This window comes from Typha latifolia, chromosome 15 (genome assembly GCF_019914945.1).
Source record: "Typha latifolia isolate L0001 chromosome 15, TyphaL0001v2, whole genome shotgun sequence".
Taxonomy (NCBI): domain Eukaryota; kingdom Viridiplantae; phylum Streptophyta; class Magnoliopsida; order Poales; family Typhaceae; genus Typha; species Typha latifolia.
This window is the reverse complement of record NC_133100.1, coordinates 3,627,294-3,651,733: the sequence shown is the minus strand read 5'-3', so window position 1 is coordinate 3,651,733 and position 24,440 is coordinate 3,627,294. Positions and strand designations below refer to the sequence as shown.

At 36.3% G+C, this 24,440-nt stretch overlaps 1 protein-coding gene across 11 annotated transcripts; it reads left to right on the top strand.

Moving 5' to 3' along the window:
• Nucleotides 1-2,703: 2,703 nt before the first annotated feature.
• LOC140802237 (high mobility group B protein 15-like) lies at nucleotides 2,704-22,054 on the top strand. Of its 11 annotated transcripts, none has more exons than XM_073157691.1 (8): nucleotides 2,746-2,805; nucleotides 3,123-3,205; nucleotides 3,308-3,591; nucleotides 16,063-16,168; nucleotides 20,317-20,479; nucleotides 20,590-20,670; nucleotides 20,963-21,336; nucleotides 21,452-22,054. In XM_073157691.1, the coding sequence occupies exons 3-8, from the start codon at nucleotides 3,326-3,328 to the stop codon at nucleotides 21,863-21,865; spliced, it is 1,404 nt and encodes a 467-aa protein (XP_073013792.1). In that variant the 5' UTR covers nucleotides 2,746-2,805; nucleotides 3,123-3,205; nucleotides 3,308-3,325; the 3' UTR covers nucleotides 21,866-22,054. The 11 variants fall into 11 exon arrangements, with proteins under 11 accessions (XP_073013794.1, XP_073013788.1, XP_073013795.1 ...); XM_073157695.1 differs by having other exon boundaries at nucleotides 2,748-2,805; nucleotides 16,090-16,168; XM_073157686.1 differs by lacking the exon at nucleotides 2,746-2,805 and adding an exon at nucleotides 2,830-2,891 and having other exon boundaries at nucleotides 16,090-16,168.
• The last annotated feature ends 2,386 nt before the right edge of the window (nucleotides 22,055-24,440 follow it).

Sequence of the window (24,440 nt, the reverse complement as noted above, 5' to 3'; positions counted from 1 at the left end):
CCCCCTCTTCTACAACAACTTTTTTTCCTTCACACTAAGGAAAACGAACCGAGCTTGATCGAGCCTGGCTCTAATCAAGCTTGGATTGAAATTAATTTTGAGCATGTCTTTGTGATCAAGCTTGAATTAAAATAATTTCAATCCGAGCCAATTTCAAACTCGAGCCAATTTCGAGCCAATTTCGAGCTTAAACAAGTTTAAACGAGCTGCTCAATTAGCAGCTTCAAGCCTTATCAATTTCAAACCATTTTTGAGACCGAGCAAGCTTGAATTAATTTAGGCTTGAATTAAGCTTGAAATAAAACCTAATTCAACTATAAAGATATAAATATTACCAAAATATAAATTATAAGCAAGAAAGATAAATGGGTTAGAAAACTATAAGGAACCAAAATATAAATTATAAATAACAAAGATAATTGTGTCAAAAAACTACAAGCAATCAAAATATAAATTACAAACAATAAAGATAATTGTGTTAGAAAATAATGGCTGAAATTCTGAATTGGTAAAAGGGTTTTGATCTGATGGTTCATATTAGTTTGATATTACTCATATTATATATATATTCGAGTCTTATCGAGCCTTATCGAGCCAGCTTGGGATCAAGCTTGGCTCGAATTTAATTTCAAGCCTAGCTTTAATGATCAAGCTCGGCTCAGCATATTTTTGAGCCGAGCTTGATCGAGCATTATCAAGCCAAACTTGAGCCGAGCTCGAGCCGGCTCGATTAGTTTGATAGCCTTACCCATTGAAGAGCTAACAAGCTATAGTTTATTTATTTTTCGGCCACTATTCAGAAGATATCTCAAGATCTAGCTATCAAAACTTGCGATCTTAGATTCGTTAGAAAGATTTTTTCAAGAGTGACAACATATCCAAAAGTTGGGAAGATCCAATGGTTAGATTATCCGCAGCTTCCTTCGAAAGTCATGTCCCTAATCTAGTCCAGAATTATTTCGGATCGGATCAAGCCGGTTCATAACATCCGGATCCCTTTTTATTGTGGAAATACAGTAATCTAGATTTTTCATAAAATATAAACAATATTGATATATCTAATTCTTCAATGAAAATCCGTAAAATAATGATTTCTTATTTTTCTATACTTGTAGCATAATCAACATCATCATATCAAAAATTTCTTATCACGAAAAATTAGACATGATAAGAATAACTAAAAAGAGATATTTTTCAATTCATCAATTCTATATTATTTAAAATAATAAAAAATTAAGAAAATAAGAGAGAACTTGCCTTAATTGCTTAATCCCAAAATAATCTGATTTTTGAATTCTAATCATAATCTGCACAAATTTTGATGTGCCCTACTATTACCTTCATCTTTCTTCTTATCTTCCCTCTTTCTCTGATATGTTTTCATCTCCCTCTCTTTTCTCTTTTTTTTTCCACTCTCTTATTTATTCTCTCTCTGCCTCTAAATTCTGACCTGATTTCTTTTTCTCCTTATCGGTACTCTATGAGAGTCCCATTAAGATAGGGATTCTTCTTACAAGATAAACCTAAAAAATTAATTTGATTTAATCCGAATTTTAAAGGATAAAACTAAATTCCTCATTATTTAAATAATTATCTCTAATTTTAAATTTATTTATTTTTTAAAATTCTGGTTGTTTACATTGATTTTAGACAGATTGATTATCTAGAAAAGTGTCAAGTGCCAACCTGATCGTGACTAACCTTTGATGTACCCATTAGAGAGAATATAAAATTTTATCAAGGTTTCCATAATAGTACACTTTTAATGAAAATCAAATTTTTTATATTGATTTATTCTATATGAGATATTATGAATAATTTATAGTTCAATTTAGCATATATTGGATTTTTGAAACTCAGTACGAGAGACAAAAAATTATTTATTTTCCAAGACTGCTTATATATCTTTATAATCTATTTTTTATTACTATATATATATATCATATGTTGATATTTGTTATTAAATATATTCTTAGTAGAGCGGGTTACTTGTTGGGTGTCTAGCTCATGAGGACTTATTATTTTGCAGAAATTTAAGAAACTGATTAGTGTGGACTATAAAGGCTGAGTACATTTCTGATGTATCCACCTATATTCTTAAGATCTGATTATTATTTAAGCTTTTGTGTTTCTTCGAATTTTATCTTAAAGATGTGTGGCTATTATGTTTCCAAAATCAGTGGGCTATAATTTGTTTTAGATCATCAGCGCATCAATTGCAGAAATCTGACGATCATGATTGCACACAAAATCAAATACAGAAGATCCGCATAATTAGAGTGGATCTGAATCCGTATTTATATGACCCATTCTCAACCCTAGCTTGACCTCAAATTTTGTTTGAAGTTTATCTTCAGACACGGTCCAACAATCAGACGGGCGTAGCGTCGTGTCTGCATAATTTTCTTTTCTCATCTACCACCCCGACCATCTCGAGATGTGACGAGAGGCACAAACGCAAGGCAGATCGACTACCCGCACATTATCTTTTTATGAGTAGAGATCGCATAGTAATTTCGTTTGACGAAGATTTGCCGTTAAGTCCGAGGAGCCGAGCGCGACACGTTCTTTGTATACGCTGGCCTTGCCAGCCTCACATTTTTTATTGCTAAATATATTCATCTCCTTAAACCGAAACAAATGGAAATATTTGGTAGGTGGGTATCCCCTCTTTTATCTCTTTCTTTAATATTATTATTCAGTCACTCTTGTTGCCCTACATGATAAATATCCACCATCTCTCTTATATGTGGATGTTGTTATCTCTTGATACCACCTCTTTTTAGAAACGCACCTTAGTTAATGGTAGGTAATGGTATTCCCCCTAAATCTTATTCCTTTATTCTTTTATTCTATTTGTTATTCTTGTCTCCTATCTCTCATGCTTCTGGGTATGTCTACAGTTTTATATTTTTCCACCCATTCATACAAGATAAGACAATCTTGCCTTCTCCCTTATCATAATAGGATATTATATATTAAGGATAATATATGAAATTGATTTTAGACCGTATGGCTTTGATTTTTCTTTTGTTCATCAGTTTTATTATGTGTCTAATGTATCCTTAGGTTATTAGTAAATGGGATTTAGTATTTGTTGGGGTTGGTACTTTTGCGAACAGGAAACCGCCAGTTCCGAATTCAAAACTTGGGTCTACAGGATGAGATATTTGTAGTCTCTCAAAGTTGTGGTATCAGTCTTCAGGTGCTCCCAGGAATAATTTTTATTTGTAGACCAGTTTTTGTCTTTGTCATCTAACTTTCTGATTTCTATGTTTATCCTATTATTTATTTTGATTTCATTCAGATTTCAGATTGGAAAGAGATGAATGAGGCTGTGAATGGAGTTGCTGAGAAGTTCCCTGATAAGGGAAAAAAGGTTCTAGACCCTGGAAAGGAAAAGCAATCGATGGCGCTAAAATTGGAGTCCAAGGAAACGATTGAAGAGGTCGCTGACGCAAGGAATTGCCGAAATAATAATAATAATTATTATTTGAAGCCACTGGAGAAGTATGAGGATGTGATTACTGATCGGAATTTATTCATGGGCACTCTCAAGAAGTTGCATGCTATATCAGGGACTAAATTCATGTGAGTCTTTTCTTCTTTGATCATTGTTTCTATATAGTTACATGCTTTGATTCAGTTTATTTTTGATATGCTTCTGCTAATTTCAGTTCATCAGAAATTAGAATAAGCATGTGCTTCGACTTATTAGAAGTTGAAGGCATATACAAATTTAGATGTCTTTTCCCTAAGTTTTCATGTGTTTCTGTCGTTCATTTGCATCTTGAAGCAAGAGCACTCATTCAGAAGAGGAGGGCATGACATCATGAATTGTTTGAATTAGATATAGTGGTAGGACATTCTTCCATCTAATAATGTATGTGATTTAAAGAATATGAATGCTTTCAGATTCTCTGGTCTATTATATCAGTATTACTTTTCCAAAGAGAAAGAAATGTAAATATCAGTAACAGTTAGGCAAAAAGCTCTAGGGATGTCAGAGCTCTTTGAAAGGAGTCTCAGAGTAACTGACCCGTGCCAAGTATAATTGAGGTTCTAATGTACCATAATTAGTTAGTAGAACAGTGCCTTTATTACATTACATAAAAACATGATGCATTTTTGTATCCGCAAATGCATTTATAATTATTAACTATGAAGATAGATGGATATAGGATCGAATTTGATACAATACAGATATGCCTATATGGTAAATCTTGAACAATAAGGATATGCTATGCATAGGATACATAGCTCAAATATATATATATATATTTGTGTACGTGCATTTCTTAATTGAGGAATTATATATTATTGTTGCATTTGTTAGTCTATATAACTAGACCTTTGATATATCCATTAAAGAACTACCATTCATAACAAATGTCTGTTGTATTACATAGTTTATTATTGATTAAGATGTAAGATAAGTAAGTGAATTCAATCTATCAATTAGAAATTTGACCATTGTAATATGATTTACTAATATAGATCATAAAATAAATAAGCAAACCCAATCTTTTTATAAAGAGAGACATTCTAGATCTGATAAGAAATAAAAAGTAATAGTCTCTTTCAATTTACATTCATATTGATAAGAATCTCGTATGTATCCAAGAAGTATCCGAGAAGTACCCACAACATTAATTTTATCCAAGATTTGATTTATATCTTGAAATACTTGGCGAGTATTGTATTGGATATAATATCCCATATGGATACTGCAAGAGTATGGAAGTGTCCATGTTCCGTAGGTTATTAACTAACTTTTTTGATAGTTTGTGGTGGCTCCACTAGTTTCTTCATTTTCTGAATCACATTTCAATATATCATTGTACTCTGCTGAGAAGCTCTTTGAGCCCATATTTGCAAAATCCTAAGCCTCAACAAACAGCAACAAGGAGCACCCTTAGATTGATCTTACTAAATAGATCCATCGTTTGGAACTCTTAATATATAGTCAGTTTCCCTGATCATTATGTCAAGTGAAAGAAACATTGATATTGAGATATATTTCCCATGGTTCGAAGTTTCGATTTTGGTTTCAGTTTTGACCTATAAAGAAAAAAATATTTTAGGCTGAGAGAATGATTTGAGCATATTGTAATCCAAAATAAATGTCAAAACCAGAAAACTTAAATAATTTTGGCCGTTACTGTTCAGTCTCAGGTGAAACTTAAAACCATATTATTTTCAGTGTTGTGGCCTAGGACTGCACAAAAGTTTGCCAAATTTGATTTCCCAAAATAAGTCAAAAGGTTAGTGACAATAGTGGCAAGAAACAATTCCTATGCATAAGTAGGTAGGTGAAAACTCTCATTTATTCATTGTTTATGCATTTATCCGGACATGCAAATCAAAATATTACCTTATATAAACCATCAAGTTATTAATGCACTGTCACTTCTTAGGGGCTTGATTTTTCTTTCATTATTTTTATAGTTCATGCCTATCTAGAAGTAGATTCTATACCATTCCTTGTTTCTTTTTTTTTGGTATATTTAGTACATGATATGAAGTCAGGCTTTTTATAGATCTGTTGTTTAAGTTCCTTAGGGCCTATTTGTCCTACATATGCTCTAGTGATACTTATTTCTTCTATCTCCATGCTATAATTCGCACATGCATGGACTAGTTAAGTTCATTTACTACAACTATGTGCTCTGCTTTTGTAATGTAGAAGCTTCCACATCTATACTCCATACATCTGTGCTCTTCTTTTCCACATATCGAAAGGTCAATTACTTGACTGCACAGTGTGATCCAAGTTTTTTCTATTTTGGATCCTTTCAAGTATCTTTTGGTATTGTACACCTCGGTGTGTGTACACTATAATTATGAATTGTAGTTTCGATAGTGCTCTAATAGGCAACTACATGACAGAGTTGAAAAATCCGTTTCATACTTATGTTAGTGTTCTTCTATTGCAGGAAGTGATAGATTAAGGACATTTGTAGAGCATAAAATGGTCCATGACTTTGTACAGATAAATTTGACAGTAGGACATCATCATTTTGTTTATTGGACTCCTAGTGTCTTATCGTTGGTTGTTACATCTTACTGTAAATGTACTTCTGAATGTAGGACTTGCCAAAAACCCCTAGATGCAAAGACAAGTCAATTTTATGACTAAATGAGTATGTCTTTCATCTATACAACAAGGTTATGTGGCACCTGGTTGTTTCATGCAATTAATAACTATTCTGACTAATCCCACTTTGATATGGATAGAATTTTTAGAGCCCGATTTCTATCTGGACTGACCTTATGCTGGTCGGTCCAAGCAGCCATTATATGTATGCCAACACACATGTCACACACATCCGATGATTCCAATCGTATGTGAATGCTGATATAGGGGGGCTATTGGATGTAGGTGTGATCGGAACTGTTGGATGTGCATGTTCGTTAGCGTGCATTTGACAGCCCGCTCGGATTGACCCACACGAGGTTGGATTGGATGGAATCCTGATTTGAGTTTTTATGACTCTTTTTGCATATTTATAATAGAGGCACTACCTCTTAGAAAACCATATTGAGGGGAAGGATATATGTGGGTTTTTTTAATTGTTTTCAAACACAAGAAATACACATTCTTAATAGAAAAAGGTACTGCTATATGTGCAGATCCATAGTGCCTATCCCACTTATCAAATTTAAGGGCTACATGCTCTTGCTTCTACATGTCCAGGTTGAAGAGACCAAAATTCATATGATATAGTTTACTGCATAATCTTGTGGTTTGGAGCCAGAAGTGTGACAAGAGGTATGGTGTGAAGGAAAGTATATTGGAGGAAGGACAATATGTATAGTTCTTTACTGCCAATGTGAACATGGAGCACATAAAAGGAAATAAAATTCTGCATTGATTCTCTAGTCTTGATATCCATGTGCGTTTTGTCCCTTTCATCTTAGTTTTTGTTCTTTCTTGCCTCTCGCTCTTTGGTTTCTATTCCATTAGATATATTTTGCTGTAATATATATGAGACAAGTATCCATGACAGCCTCTTAAGCTCAAGCCAGACTTGTCTTGATTACCATAAATCTAAACGCTGTCCCTCTTGTGCAATTACTTATTGATGGATGAGCATAAAGGCTGATGACATATAACAGATTAAGGAGTTAATAGTTGCTCTTTGGAAGTTTTTATTAAGTCAAGCCTATTGGCTATTAAATCTTATGTTTTATTTATACCTATATGGGTAAGGCCTCTTTTGATCTAATCCAACTAGACATTTGAGTTTGTTTAGGGTTTTCCATCCACTCTATTAGAAAACATGATGGAAATCTTCCACAGTGATGGCTGTGGTTTTTTTTTTTAATAAAAAACATTAAGAAAAGATGTTTTCTCCTTCTCTCTTCATGTGAAGTGTTGATTGGCATGAGACGAACTCTTCAGTGTGATTTCGACGAGCCAGAATGAATCTGGTAATATCTTTCCCCTAATCTACTTGTTTCTTCTCTTTCTTCCTTTGTTCCTTGTTCTCTCTTGTTCTTTGTTTTCTTTAATTCTTCACTGCAGAAACCAGAAAAGTGTTTATTTGGTTTCTACTTTGTAGTAGTACTATAACTCAGTACACCTTTTTTTTTAACAAAAAATTCAGATCTAAAACTTTTTTTATGCAGAACAACGTCTTGATTGTAGAGTTGAGAAGAAAAAGTAGGGAGAAATAATCAAACCCGAGGAATCCACCAATCGGGGTGACGGAATCCACCGACGTTGGAATCCACTAACAAACACTCAATAGGCAAAAGCTCTCAAAATATTCATTAACCCATAAAAGATGATTACAAGCCTTTATATAGGCTAAATAAAGTAAAATATAAAAGACGAAAATAGCCCTAGAAGGTGACTAAAAGACAAGATGAAAAAATAGTCCTAGAAGGTGACTGGTCACAACCCTCGTTAAGCTAAAGGGCCACGGGTGCAGCCCTTTTGTGCTTACGATAATAAAGGTGACAAAAAGTGGTGTCCCCACTAACTCTTCCGGGGTGGAAGAAACTCGACCCAGTCGAGTGGCTCTAATAGTACTCCAAAATGTCAGGGTCAAGCTACTGTAACTCCTCGCGAGTGATCCACGTACAATCAGACTCTGGTCGCCCGTGCCATCGAACGAGAAAACGGTGAACCCCTCCTTCTGCAGTAGATGTTATTTGATCATCTAAAATAGCGTCTATCTTTTCTTGTGATGTGGATGGGAACGGAGAAGTTGTAGGTGGCATAGTAGGGATGTCTAGAAGGGTAGTAGATGTAGCATAGGGTTCGATGGGGATGTGCATAGGTGGATGGTAGGCTGCTAAATCCTCAATATTAAAAGTACAATTAATGCCATAATCAGGGGGAATATCAATAACATAAGCATTAGCACCAATACGTTTCAGAACTTGGAAAGGTCCTACACTACGGGCATGCAACTTCCGAATAGCTCCCTAAGGGAATCGTTCGGGTCTAAGACGAATCATAACATGATCTCCAACATCGAACTCCTTGGCATGTTTGTGCAAGTCGGCATGTAATTTATACTGGTGATTACTCGCCTCAATTCGCTTAGTGATCTCTTGCTGCAAAGAATGAACATGATGTGCAAATGTTTCGGCAGACTTAGAGACTCTAGAATGAGATGACATAGGCAACAGATCTAGAGGTTTGCGTGCTTTAAAACCATGAACAACTTTAAATGGGCTCATGCCAATAGACCTATTAATGGAGTTATTATATGCAAATTGGGCTATAGGAAGAATGACATCCCATTTTTTGTTATGATTACCCATGAGACAGCGCAAAAGATTTCCAAGACTACGATTAACAACCTCGGTATGACCATCGGTTTGAGGATGATAGGTAGTAGAAAATTTTAATTTTGTGCCAACCATGTGCCATAAGGTTTTCCAAAAATAGCTCATAAAATGGGCTATCTTAGAGAAGCGATCCACAGCCACGAGGATTGAATCATGTTTTCTAAATGTGCGAGGCAAGCCCAGGACAAAATCCATACTAACGTCCTGCCACCGGTGATCAGGCACAGGTAACGGAGTGTAAAGTCCAGTGTTTTGTTTTCTGTGCTTTCCTAACTGACAAGTCCTACATTGACCAACTAATTTTGCGACGTCACGTTTGAGACTTGGCCAGTAGAATTGGTGCTCCACTTCCTCAATGGTCTTATCACGTGCAAAATGACCCGATAGACCACCGGCATGGATTTCCCAAACAAGGAAGTCACGCACAGACGTATGGGGAACACAAAGCTTGTTAGCCTTAAACAGGTAACCGTCTTGGATGGAATAACTGTCCAAAGCTAAGTTCGGATCAATCAGCAAAGTGAGAACAATTTCGCCAAAGTTCGGACAAGTTGTATAATCTTCCTTCATTTTGTCAAACCTAGTGACTTTGATGCTAATGGCAGACAAAAGGTAAACCCTTCGGCTAAGTGCATCAGCCGTCTTATTCTCAACCCCAGCTCTATGTTTGAGTACAAAAGTATACTCCTATAAGAACTCGATCCAACAAGCATGTCTCGAACTTAGTTTCTTTTGAGAATTTAGGAATCGAAGAGCTTCATGGTCGGAATAAAGCACGAATTCATGCGGAAGTAAATAATGGCGCCAATAGCGTAAAGCTTGAATAACCGCATAAAATTCCTTATCGTAAGTGGAGTATTTTTTCTTAGCCTCATTTAGTTTTTCGTTGAAATAGGCAATGGGATAGCGTTCCTGGCTAAGGATACTACCGATCCCGATGCCTAAGGCATCACATTCTATCTCGAAAGCTTTAGAAAAGTCAGGAAGACGCATTACAGGCGCTATTGTCATTTTCTTCTTAATCTCTTCAAAAGCTTTATTTGCTGCCTTACTCCAATGAAAATCTCCTTTATTCAAGCAAGCAGTGATCGGCGACATGATAGTACTAAACCCTCGAATGAAGCGGCGATAAAAAGTAGCAAGGCCATGAAAGCTACGCACATCATGAATATTTCGTGGTTTCGGCCAATCAACAATTGCCTTGACCTTCTCAGGGTTAGCGCGGACTCCTTCTGAAGTAACCACAAATCCTAAGAAGATGACTTGATCGACAAGAAAAGAACACTTCTTCCTATTGCCATAGAGTTGAGCAGCACGAAGCGCTAGACAGACTTGACACAAATGGTCCAAATGAAGCTCTTTTGATTGACTATAAATCAAAATGTCATCAAAATACACCACAAGAAATTTGCCCATGAATGGACGAAGCACTTGTGTCATAACACGCATGAAAGTGCTTGGGGTATTTGATAAACCGAAAGACATTACTAACCATTCATACAATCCGTCTTTCGTCTTAAAAGCAGTTTTCCATTCATCGCCTGGGCGAATTCGGATTTGGTGATAACCACTTTTAAGATCGATCTTAGAGAAAATTGAAGCTCCCGCCATCATATCAAGCACGTCATCAAGCCGTGGAATGGGAAAACGATATTTGACTGTTATTCTATTGACGGCTCGACTATCGACACACATACGCTAGGACCCATCCTTCTTTAGCGTGAGCAGGGTATGCACAGCACAAGGGCTTAGGCTCTCACGGATGAAACCCTTCATAAGAAGTTCATTTACCTGATGTTGTAGTTCAGCATGTTCGTTGGGGCTCATTCAATAGTGTGGCAAGTTTGGGAGGGACGTTCTAGGGACAAAGTCAATTGCATGTTGGATATCGCGTAAAGGAGGCAATTGGTCCAGCAGATCATCTGGAAACACATCTTGAAACTCATTTAGTATAGGAGCAGATTCGTTGGATGATGGAGTGAGGGTAGTGCTCCCAACTTCACGAGCCACCAAGGCAAACACAATAGAGTCTTGATTTGCTTCCTTTTCAAATTCTTTAGAATTTATTATGTGCAAACCCTTTTTATTTGGAGCATTTTTCTTGTTATCTTTATTAATTATTTTAGGGCGCATAGGATTTATCGTAATCTTTTTGCCTTCAAAATTGAAAGAGCACGAGTTGGAACGCCCAAAAATAATTACATCATGATTAAATAATCAAGGGCGGCCTAAAATAATATGCTCTACATCCATCGGCACAATGTCGCACCACACATCTTCCTTATAAGAAAGGAAAGTGATAGGAACGAGGCATCTCTCATTTATAGCAATGGAAGAATCATTTACCCAAGATACCTTATAAGGATTCGGATGAGGTGTAGACTTTAACGCTAGGCGAGATATAACGTTAGAAGAGACGACGTTAATACAATTCCCACTGTTGATGATGACTTTGCAATCTTTAGTCCCACATTTAATGTAAGTATGGAATATTGCATTTCTTCGCCAATCATCGATCTCTCGGGGTTGCGTTAAAGCGCAACGAACAACACCAACAGTATGGTCTCCATAATCATGATCTTCATCACTATCTTGGACATCATCAGGGTCAGGTTCATAAACTTGTTCATCGAGCTCATTTTCCCCGATAATGTTATCCTGTTCCCCAAGATAAAGGGCCTTTCTAGGACAGTTTGAGGCTACATGACCAACTTGTCGGCATTTGTAACATCGACGGGGGTCATTAAAAAGTGCAGTTTCATGGAGGGGCCCCTTCTCTTTGTCAGGTTGGGCAGGTGCGGTAGTTTGGGTAGTTCTGGTAGGTACCAATGGTGGTGGAGCTTTTATGCCAGCAGGTGCATAATTAGGAGGGGTGCGCCCAATTGGTCGCTTAGGCAATTGTTGCCTATTAACCATCTCGTAGTTCAACACAAGAGTGTAAGCTTGGTCCAAGGAGGTAACCTCCCGGAAAACTAACTCTCTTCAAATGTCGTCGTTAAGGCCACGCCTAAAACGACTCAGTGTCATCCTCTCATCCTCCACAACATTACACCTCAGCATATATTCCTCAAATTGGGAGACATAATCGCTTACAGGTCTATTTCCTTGTTTAAAATTATTCCATTGATCCAAAATGTCACCAAAATAAGAATGTGGCAAATATTTTCTTTTAATTTTTCTTTCATTTCATGCCAATGAATTATGGGAGGTTAGTTTCGTCGCACTAATAATTGTTCTATACTTTGCCAAAACAGTTTGGCCCGGCCGACTAGTTTCATTTGGGCAAATCTAACGCGTCGGTTTTCTGGTAGATCATACCACTCAAAGAAATGGTCCATCTCACGGAGCAGTCAAGAATACAGCAGCATCTAAGCGACCGTCAAAAGTTGGGGCATCCACCTTAATATTTTTTATAATTTGATTGTCATGGTTTTGAGATTCTCTAAACCCCCTGTTATTTTGAAAATCAAATGTATCTTCACGATAATTTTGCCTATGGGGTTCTCTCTCAGGACCTCTCTCATGGTGAGGGTAGTATGGAGCCTGTCGATGGGTCTTGACATTAGGAGTGACACGCGTGGCACCCGTGTTGGACACACCGACGTCACTCCTAGTCTCATGTTGGTCACGACCCATCTCAATAGCCTCAAGACGAGCATTGAAGTCGTCCAATCTGGTAATAATGGTTTCAATGGACTCTTGTAAAAATTGACGAAAATCTTCCATGGTATTGGGTTCCATGACAGACTGGAATGGTGAAATACTCTCCTACCACTACAAAGGTTCATATAAAGTGTCTTTACTACTAAAGAAATAAATGCAATAAATGAATGATGATATGCAAGCTAAGAGATCACAGCGAACAATAAGAGAGTAATAACTAGAATAATCTACAGCCACTTATGAAGTTTTCAATAAGAGCCAGTCAGACTCAGCAGAAAAATTGCAAACCAGTAGTACAAGCTCCCGAGATCGAGACGGGGACTGTAGATATGTCAAGACTTTCCCTTTAACCTAGCTAGTTCTATCGTTAATATTAATTGTTTTTTTTTGTAACAAACAAAAAGAAGTAGGTAGGCAATATCAGGCTCAAGCGCTTGTTGAAAGAAAACAAATGAATTAAGCAATGTAAATAGGTAGGCAATAGCAGGCAATAACAGGTATGTTTATGATCCATACCAACAGAAAGACAGTTGCTATTTTAAGACTAACAAATAGCAGTAAAGAAAGGACAGATGTTACCGAATGTCGCACGTCCACTATAGATGGTGGTCGTGATAACGGTGGCCGGAATCTAATAACAGCGACTGTGGCGACGGCTGCGATGGTAGGGACAGTGGCGGCGGCTGCGATGGCAGGGAGCTGCAAGAATGGCAGCAACTACTGCGATGAAGCAGTGGCAGGCTCGCACAGGGGCTGCAACGACGGCAGTAGTAGATGGTGAAGATGGTGGTGAAGATGGTGGCACGGCAGAGCAAGGACTGTGGAAATCGGCGATGGTGTCGTTCGTGGAGGTCGGCGGCAGCGTCGGCGAATAGAGGAAGATGGGATGATGGATGTGAGTGACGGCTAGGGCTAAAGAGGAGGAAGATGACGATGGGTTTGGATTGGGTTGTAGGTAAACATGTCGATTTTTGGGTAGTTTTCTACTGATTCACTAAGACTAAAAGATGGGCAAGGTTAGGCTAGTAGGTTAATGGGTTTAGGTTTTGGGTTGGTTAGGATTAAGTTAGGGAAATAGATAAGATATGTATTTATCTTAAAATTAGGGAACTAATTTTCAAAAATTATGGAAACTAATTCCTAAAATTTTGGAAACTAATCCCTAAAATTTTGGAAACTAATCCCTAAAATTTTGGAAACTAATCCCTAAAATTATGGAAACTAATCTCTAAAATTATGAAAACTAATCCCCAAAATTATGGAAATTAATCCCAAAATTATAGAAACTAATTTCCTAAAATTAAGGAAAGTTAAATAAGAAAAGAAGAAAAAAATAACTTCTAAAATTAATTTCGAAATTTTCGAAATCTAAAATTAAAGATAAAGATGAAACAAACAAACAGAATTTCGGATTTTTTTTCTCTCTGTTGTTTTTTTTTTTCAGAGAGCTCTTTCTTTCTTTTTTTTTTTAATCTAAAACGGGGAAAGAAAATCTATTGAATAAAGCTTACTTGTGATTATCTCCTTGTGATGGTAATGGTTTATTGTTTTCCTCCTTAAGGGTGATCTCCTCGCGTAACTCGGATTCGGATCCTAATGTTATCGGGCAACGGATCTCGTAGCGATCTGGTGTTCGTGGAGCGATTGATCTGATTAAGAAAAGATGAGGTGCTGCGTAGAATCCAGGCGGTGGAGCATCCATAAACTAGGAAACGATCCGCTCTGATACCAAAGCTAATGCAGAACAACGTCTTAATTGTAGAGTTGAGAAGAAAAAATAGGGAGAAATAATCAAACCCGAGGAATCCACCAATCGGGGTGTCGGAATCCATCGACGTTGGAATCCACCAACACTCAATAGGCAAAAGCTCTCAAAATATTCATTAACCCATAAAAGATGATTACAAGCCTTTATATAGGCCAAATAAAGTAAAAGATAAAAGACGAAAATAGCCCTAGAAGGTGACTAAAAGACAAGATGAAAAAATAGCCCTAGAAGGTGACTAGTCACAACTCTCGTTAAGCTAAAGGGCCACGGGTGCAGCCCTTTTGTGCTTACGAGAATAAACGTGATAAAAAGTGGTGTCCCCACCATTTTTCTCTTGCTCTTTTCTTGTTTTCTAGACCATGAAATATTCTAGGATTACCGTAAGTTAAATGGCACAAACTTGACATATATATTAATTACTCAATATACAAATATAATGTACCGTAAGTGAAATATTTTTTTACTTGCTCCAATTGTACTTCAAATATTAACCTTCTAAATTTTCCTCTAATTATATAGCTAACCTAAATAGAGGAAGGCCCATCTTGGAAAACTTTTGACTAGTTGACACGTGGAGAAAACAATATTAAGGATGGCAGTGCTAGTAGTGGCATGGCACTTGGCACGGGGTGTGCTAGTGGCAGACCCCCGTGCCGAAAAAGTGCCAACTTGCACGATCGTATGCTGAGCCGTGTCGGTCTAGCATGACATGTACAACCTTTTTTTTTAATATTTTTATTTTCATCAATCATTATTAAATTAACTTTAGTTCCCGTGTATGATTAATATTTATATCATATCATAGAAAAATTACAAAATTTCTATTTGTATGAAGACTATGCGAGACATTATAACCAATACTATTAATAGAGATATGAGTTTTAAAGATTGTCGATAATATTTAGTGCAACATTCTCGTGTTATTTTTATGTCAGCAAATAAAGTCTTTCATCCTGCTCGTCATGCTACGTTCAACTAGATATTAGTTTTAATTATTGAACTATTATTAATTAATATTATGTGTTGAATGTTATTATGTATTCAATTATATTATGGAGTATTTAATCATATTATGAAGTGTTTAATCATCAATATTAGTTTTAATGAATGTATTCAATCATATCATGTGTTGAATAATATTTATATTTAACTATTGTTTTATCTTTAATAAAATAGGTCATTTATAAAAATAATCTACAGATAAAACACTATAATGTAAGTTTTAATATATAGATTTAAACTAAAAATCAAATATCGGTATGCTGAATATTCCAAAACATCTCTAAATATCCTAAAAATTTTATTAAAAATATTATAAATGCGTGCCAGAACTCTCCTTGCCGTGGCACGACACGTGCCACTGGCACGGCCATCGTTAATTAATATAGCTTGCAATATTTTTTGATGGACTATAATTTAGAAGAAATTCTTGAGAATTGAGATATCTGATAGTCTAATTAATTTAGAATCAGAAATTTTCATATAGATGCTTGGTTCTACAAGATAGGAATGAGCCAGAGAGTATCTTATGCAGTAAGTAAATATCTTAATATAGAGCATCACACATTGCTTTTGCAGGCATGTCTTCTACTTACTGTACATGGATGGCAAATGTCATCTCTAGATTGATGTTCATATTATCTTCAAGATTAAGCATCTTCTCGGATCCTGTTTAAATTGCTGGGATATTTCCATCTATTTCTTTTCTAATTGTTCCTACATGTTAACAAACTTGATGAATAAGGTGAAAATATAAACCTTGTCCATAATTAGGGATTGCAGTATTTGCTAAATTTAACGTTATTCAAATTTGTTCTTAATTTCAGATTGGTACTTGTATTTATTTTTACTAGGATTCCGACCATAGGAGGAAGGGAGCTTGATCTTCATCGTCTTTTTGTAGAGGTTACATCTCGAGGTGGGATTGAAAAGGTAAGATGTCATGGTAGAGTTTAAAAGCTGGAGGTTAATGTTATGTTCTCAATTGTAATGTAACAATTGTTTGATCATGGTAATATGCTCTTTATTTTTTAGTTATTTCAAAACTTTGAAACATATGTCGCATGAGATGAGCTAATGTTATCTATTATTTGTCAATTTCTCTAGCAGTATCTTTTAAAAGTTTTTCTTACTGTAGTTTGGGGTAGCATTTGATTTAGTCCGATGTTCAATAAGATGTTATTTCTGTGGAATGATCAAAAGTTTTTCCTCCAAAAGTTTCTTTCTTTCTTGCCGTAATTCAATACATTCCATATAATTTATTTATTTTCCTTATGATCTAAGATTTTGGATCACCTTCGAATCACCTTCTTAGAATTTTTTTTACTTGTTTCATAAGCTAGGACATTAGCTTCTATCTTTTACCACTGTTTTGAAAAGCGGAGAAGGCGACCACCATGGCAGGGCGGTGCACCGGCCGCCCCGCCATGTTGAAAGGCGTCGGCAAAAGGCGGCCAAGCGCCTTAGTGGGCTGCCTAGGCGCTAAATAGTGCTAGGTGGGCTGCCTGGCCCGACTTGGCGGGCTAGCGCTTCGGCCCGCCAAGTCGAGATGCGGTTATTAGTGAGCGGGTCGAGTTTTATAGCGGACCGGGTTTAATAAAACTAATCAATTTAGAGGAGTTAATTGCTAATTGCTTTATGAATTATTGAATTAAGATTACAAAGAGGGAATTTTTTTTCACTGTCATGCATTATTAATTGGGGAAATTACTAATTGCCTGCTATTTAAATATATAATTTCTGATTAGAGGATTTTGAAATGTGATTCATGTGAATAAACTAGAGTTAGTAAATAGATATCTCAGTTATTCAGTTATCACTAATAAGCAATTAGCCAATGTGACCGCCTTGTCACCCGCCTTCTGCCTAGGCGCTAGGCGGTGGGGTGACCGCTTGCCACCTGCAGCTGCTTTTTAAAACATTGTCTTTTACTGACATTATTAGCATGGATTTGTAGCAAATGTGTTAATCATAATACTGTTTGATGTTCACCAACCAATTTTAGAACAATTCATCCTTTGAAACTTGTTGCAATACAAATCCTTGATAGGTTAGGAGCTGGGTATTGTAAACTCTTTGGCCTCCCTCAGTTGGAAATTATGAATATTTGGCATATTTTCACTTCATTGGTAATCTATCTGGTTGTCAAATGCAATGTTTTTAATATTGAAACTCGCTAAAAGCATGTAGGCAGGTGGTCAGTTTCCAAGATTTCTTTAACTATATGATCCTTTTCTCAAGTCACCCTTGCTACTAATATTTGTTTCTTTTTATTGTCATCATCTATTATTTTGAAGTACCTTACGGACTTAAGTGTTGGGCAAGTAGGAAACGACATAAAAAAAAGCTGTGTAGTTGAGACAAGAATGATGAGATAGCCTGATCGATGAGTGGGATTGTTGAAGAAGATAGAAAGTGAAATGAGTTCATCGTACATAAGGTATTCATTAACATCTATATAGGATGATTTATGGAAACTCAATTGAAATTGCATGCAAAGGCAACCTTAAAATGCACCTGTAAAGAGAATTGATTTTGTTGAGATATTCCTAATTTTGATCCTTTATTTGACCTCTTTTTATGTATTCTTGTAAATTGTAAGCTCCATTTAAGATCTTTTGGATCAATGAGTTAGTATCTGGTCATGTTTTCCTAGTTCCTTTATGGGGAAGTTATTTTTTGACATAATCTAACTAGGAATTTGAATTGTCTTAGTATTTCTTATCCACCCAATTAAATGGGATGAAAGTCTCTTGTAAGTTGTAATGATGACTATGGGTTTGTTTCAAAGAAATAATTGGAGAAGATTTTTCTCCTTCCTTTGTGGGAAGCCTCAATTGATTCGAGGCCAACTCTTTAGTGTAATTCCAACGAGCCAAAATGAGTCTGGTTACATTCCGTTTCCTTTGATCTACTATTTTCTTCTTGTTTTCTTCTCTTTTTTCTGTTTGAATTCTGTTGCTACCCTTGTTTTCTACAAAATGACCTATACAATCTTGTTGTAACCTCTAAACCTAGATTATGATGCCTACGTTAATTCCTAATACGTATCCTTAAAACCTACATGAAAACCCTAATTCAAATGTTATTTGATCTGTAACTAGAAATCTTTTAGATTATATTTGAACTCAAAACTCATGTGCAACCCTCTAAAACAACCTTACTCCATATCATATTGTCATTATATCAAGAATCCTTTTCTTTCCTATATCCATCCTACATTAGTTTGGGATCAAATTTTTATCTATCATACATCACCCATGGCACTGAAGAAACTTGAAACACCTAGTACTATTCAAAAGCTTCTCCACTACATATTGGACATTAATGTTATAGGTATGCATACGCTAATACTGTAATATACTATGCAGCGTTATGAGTGGTCACTTGCTTGAAGACATGGCTCGACAATTTGGCCTTTTTGACAAGGCTCAAGCAAGGTTCGAAAAATTGAGATCGGGATCGGCTTTTCGAAAAAAACGATACGTATCGGTCGCATCGGTCGCTTGGATCAGATCGGATTATATAAAATTTTAAATATTATTTAAAAAAACAGAAAAAACTTCTAAAAATTTTAAAAAAAGTTTACCAAAAATAATAAAATAAAGAAAGAAAAACTATGGTGCAATAAAAATTGCAAAGAAGAAGAGATTAGAAAGAGAGTGGAAGAAAATCAAACAAAAGAAAAAAAAACCATGGTGCTATAAGAAGAAGAAGAAGAATAAGAAGAAGAAGAAGAAAAGGGAAAAAATGGAGAGAGTGGAAGAAATAAAAAAAAACTGAAAGGGAAATAAGAAAATAAATTAAAAAATTAGTTCGTCGGAGTTTGTTGGAGTTCGCCAGAGTTCGTCGGAATTAGTCGGAGCTAGATCTCTCCGTTATAAAACAATGGTTATATGGTAAGAAGAGAAAAAAAGAAAGGAGCGAAAGAAAGAGAGTAAGAGAGAGAGAGTGAGAAGAAAGAGTGAAAGAGAGAGAGAGAGAGAGAGAGAGAGAGTTTGGATTGGACCTGGATCGGGATCAGACAATCTGGCAAACCATGGGCTCAAAACACTTGGACTAACCTTTTTCTTCAGTGCTTTAGACACATGCGCACCTACAATTCATAATATAAATATTTGCACATATTAGATTTATTAGGACATATAATATAGGAATCAATTTCAGACAGCTGAGACAGTTCAATTCTCATGGGGCTGTAATAGAAAATTATTAGTAAGGCACTTCCAAAATCTATTAATGCAATACTTAACACAGTCAAACTAATATATGAAAAGTTATTTACTAAATTTTTAAAAAGAATTAATTAAGCTTTTATAGGGAAGTTCCTCTTTTGAATTATTTAGTAATAGTGTGGGAGTTAGTACGAAGAGGAAATTTTTTGGTGTATTTCAATCTTAAAAAAAGTTAATTATATCTTGACCCCCTCAACTATGACTAGTTATTATTTTCACCCCCTCCAAAAAAAAAGTGGATATCTTTTTCTCTGTCAATTTTTCTATCTTTTGTCTTATGTTTTATTCACTCCAGAAAGTCTGGGTAATATTATTTTATCAGGTGATACTGTAGCAGCATGATAGCAATCCATACAAAGAAGTCAATTTGAAACAGATTTTAGATTTGAAACAATCTTATTCTATTACTTGGTCAAAATTTGATTCTGGAAAGTGCTACGGATCTTTCGAGTTTTGAATGTTACTTCTCATCCTTTTTGCCTTAAGGAACCATATGTTACATGTAACTCTTTATAGTAATCATACAGAAAAATAACTGACACTTTCTCTCAAAACTATTTGACTATGCTCATGAGGCCCATAGGATGTTCGATTGCTAATGTTTGAAGATTGTTGTCAATCCTATGCTCATGTAAGAGAAAAATGCCCTCTGATACATCTTTAAACGGCTTTCAAGAATCTTTACAAGTTTCTTTTATCCATTAAATTGTTGAAATAGTAGGACTAGAGAATCACTTCCCGTTCTTAATGCCTTACACACATAAACAGTAACTTTGTCTATCCTGTCTCTGTATCTAAGCAGTATCCTGAATTATGTTAATTGAGATTCTTCTGGTTCAACCACAGGTGATTGCAGATAGAAGATGGAGAGAAGTAACTGCTACTTTTAGTTTCCCCTCCACAGCTACAAATGCATCATTTGTGCTGCGGAAGTACTACATGTCCTTATTGCATCGTTACGAGAGAGTTTATTTCTCTGGATCACAGGAATGGGCATCTCCACCTACTGGTTTGTTGTCAAATATCTCGTTATTTATTGTCCTTTTACCTCTTCTTTTCTGTCTATCAACTTTTGCAATATTTGTGAACTCCTTCGCATGACTTTGTCTGCCACTGCAGTTCCATCCGAGAGGTTCATCGAACCTATGATGCCATATTGTGAAACTCAGACTGCTGCCCAAAAACGCAAGAGAAATAACGGTTAGTTATCTTTTTCCTTCTATTTCTAATATACCGATGTATACAAATGTTTCCCAAGCACTAATCTTATAAATATTCCTGAAGCGTTTGTAGTGCTGCTGCTTTCTCTATAAACTAGCTGGATGATCTGTATTGGCCAGCTAATGAGAACATGCTTAAACTAGAAAATCCGTTCAGAAAGTATCTGGTGCTAACATGGTATCGTGGTCGTGGGGTTGGGATTTGCCACATATTACTGTTGTTGATGGATACATTAGATTTGCTAATAACTCACCTACTATTGCCTGATTAGGTCTGTCCTCACCAATTTATCCAGCAGTAGTTGGAGTTATTGATGGGAAATTTGAGCATGGCTATTTTGTTACTGTTACTGTTGGCTCCGCGAAGCTTAGAGGTGTCTTATATCACTCTCCTGAGCAGACTGCGCAACTACCACGGTATTCTGGAATCACCGACAACAGCAATGCGACAATTGCTCGCCGTCGCCGTCGTAGGAAGAAGCTGAGTAAAAGAGATCCTACACATCCAAAGCCAAACAGAAGTGGATACAATTTCTTCTTTGCAGAACAGCATGCAAGGCTTAAACCTCTTCATCCAGGAAAGGATAGAGAAATTAGTAAAATGATTGGAGATCTATGGAACAAGCTAACTGAAACTGACAAAGCTGTAAGAACTAAGAATAAAAAAAAAGTTAGATATCGTTCAATATTTAAGGCTCCACAATTGAAATTGATCCACGTAATCTAACTTTTCCTCATCTTTTGAAATCGGTTATCATCAGGTGTACCAGGAGAGGGGCCTCAAAGATAAAGAGAGGTATAAGAGTGAAATGGTGGTTTATAGAGAAAGATTAAAGGGATGCCAAAATATTACTAGTGCTGTACCGATCCAGCAATGTCCTGCTGAACAAGAGGTCATGGTGGAAGATGTGAACTCGAAGGTGGACATCGGGGAAGATGATCTACTTCTTTCTAATCAAATTGGTAGCAGTAGCGATGGAAGTGTTGATTCTGAAGGGAAAGACTCAGATGTCAATTCAGAAAATGAAACATCTCTTGAGGGCAGTAGAACTGATTTCGAACTATTGCCACCAGCTTTGACAGAAGAGGATAGTTTTGAATTGCGAAGGAGGGATAGCCCTGTATCAAAGAATGAGCTTGATCTTCCTAGTTCGAATGAGAATGAAGAAACCTGAGATGGTTTAGAATCACCAACTGATAAGAAGTCAATAAAAGCATGAGGTGCATTTTGAGCAGACTTGTGCTTTAACTTCTTAATAGCAATGACTTTGCTAATTGACTCAAAATTGTTGTTTTTTCTCCTTTCTACCCATACACATAAAGTATTGGTAGGCCTGAATATATATTTTGCTTTTGATTTTTAATCTCTCTTTGCAAATTTTTATTGATTAACTTTTAAATTTCTGGCAGCAATAATAGCAGAGCAGTGACATCAACAGTTTATATTTCCATTTGTCAATTGTATGGTTATTGTTCTCTTATCTATTTTTCGTAATAATTTAAAATTAGGCAAATTTCTGTTAGTAAAAAGTCTTTTAGTTTTCTAATCGGTAGAAATAAACTCCTCATTATCAAATTATAATTTCGAGCCTTTCTAACTGATTTAGTCTTAATAAATATCAAAAGACTGTCATGTCCTAAAAAAACATCACGTATTATTTTTGTAATTTATACACAACACCTATGTAAAATATTTGCTATAATTTTTAATGATATACGTATTGAGATTTTTTAAAAAAAGTCATCTATCACTTATGTAATTTATACGTATTGTTTATGTAAAATTGTACGCTTTAATTTTTAACAATATGCGCATCGAGATTAAACGATTAATTAGGTTAAAGAAAGAGTAGTGATGTGATTCAGACTAGATCAGAACACCTCGAAAGACATTGGCTCAATGGATTCAGTCTAATTATCTTATTTGGTTATTTGGTTTAGTTAGAGCTTTAGTAGGTTAGAATTTTATTTAATTAGCTAAATCTAGCTTTGTGCAGTTTTAGAAAATATTCGTAGAATATTCTACTAATATCTGAATAATACAAACTAGTTGGATAAGATCGCCAACCTCCAGATCTACAACTTTGGTATTCACGACTTCTCCAGATTCGAAATCTATTTGCAGCAAAACGAAGGGTTAATCCGAGAAGATAAGGAAGACTGGTTTAGTTAAATTTATTTTAGACTTTTTAATTTAATCTCTATAAATAGGGCCTTATAGCTTGTACCTTAGATATGCTTAGAATGAAAGATTAATTGGCTTTTGCCCTAGCATATCTCTCAATTAGGCTGCTGACATCTTGCTGGAGTCTTTTCTTATTACATTAATTATTTTAAAAAAAATAAAGTTTCTGTAGGTCGCGTTCGAACGCGGAAAAGGTCGCGTTCGATCGCCCTTGCGAACGCCTGTATCAATTAGCTTCGACAGAGAACACAAAATGTGCATTCGAACACAATCTGTTGCGTTCGAACGCCTGCATGCGAATGCCTACATCTGTTCACATCTACAGAGAACGTATTTTGTGCGTTCGAACGCGATCGACCCTGTTCGAATGTGATCAGCGAGAGTCCACTATTATTAGGGTTAATAATTGTTATTTTGGCTTGTTGGTTAGCCTCTTAAAAGGTGTGGATGGCAATCAAAATCATTATGATGAATGAAATTTGATTTCTATCCTTCTCTATCATCTCTCTAGTCTATCTACCCTAATCTCTTTCCTCTTTCTTCACCAACCAGCCACCTCTACCATTGGCATGGTCTCATCTCTTTTCTAATCTCCCTCGTCTGTCGAGTCCTCCCTCTTCCTTGGGATCTCAGCCACTTTTCTCCCTTCATCTTTATCCCTTAAACTAATCAACCATCCACCTTCATCCCTCATCTCTATCATCACCTCCACCCGTCACCACTACTATCACCCCCACTCTAGCGTATTTTCATCCTAGTTATAGTCCGAATCTGCAAAGGGCGTAAATATAAAAAACGTAGATCAAGAAGTTACAGATTGACCACCCTTAGTTTAGTAATTTTCTGACTATAGAAGAATATCTTGTGAATATTTTCCCTTGGTTGCGCGGATTACTTTTTTGCAACCGATCCAGATATCAAAAGGAACCACATCGAACTGATGCCCCACAGGTCTAGGTACGACATGCTAATGTCAATGAGCCTCTTTTACTTATTCCTACACATCATCCCCCACCTCCGATACACAACCCGAGGCCGACGGTGGTGGAACCCGAGAGGCGCGCGGCACTGGTGCGCTTCGTCGATGAAGAAGTTGTCACTTTGATGATGATGTCGACCCCTTCAGAGATGGTGTTGGGTGTGTTTGAGGATATAAAGAAGGAGAGCAACAAGCACAGCGGTTCAGACCTGAACCAAGGATCTTTTGTGAGCCCGACAATGCTATCCGGGGGAGAACCGCATGCTTGAATTTTCTAAAATTCCAAGGCGGGAATCCGACGGATTGGGTGTTTCAAGTGGAGCAGTATTTTGATTGTCAAGGGATAGGAGAAGATGCAAAGGTGACAATGGCAAGCTTTCACCTCTAAGGAACGGCGTTGCATTGGTATCGATCGGCCATTCAAAGTGGATGATTTACTGGTTGGGTAGAATTTTGTAGGAGTATTACACACAGATTTGGGACAGCGGTATATGAAGATTTTGCTGCCACACTAAGCAAGATGGTCTAGAGGACAACCGTGTTGGAGTACTAAGTAGAATTTAAAAGAGTTAGTAGTCGTTGTGAG

Excerpts from the sequence above, each read along its gene's own strand:
- LOC140802237 (XM_073157685.1), top strand. Across the intron at positions 3,206-3,307 it reads GTTGTGGTATCAGTCTTCAG|ATTTCAGATTGGAAAGAGAT; the intron begins GTGCTCCCAGGA and ends GATTTCATTCAG. Across the intron at positions 20,671-20,962 it reads AAAACGCAAGAGAAATAACG|GTCTGTCCTCACCAATTTAT; the intron begins GTTAGTTATCTT and ends TTGCCTGATTAG.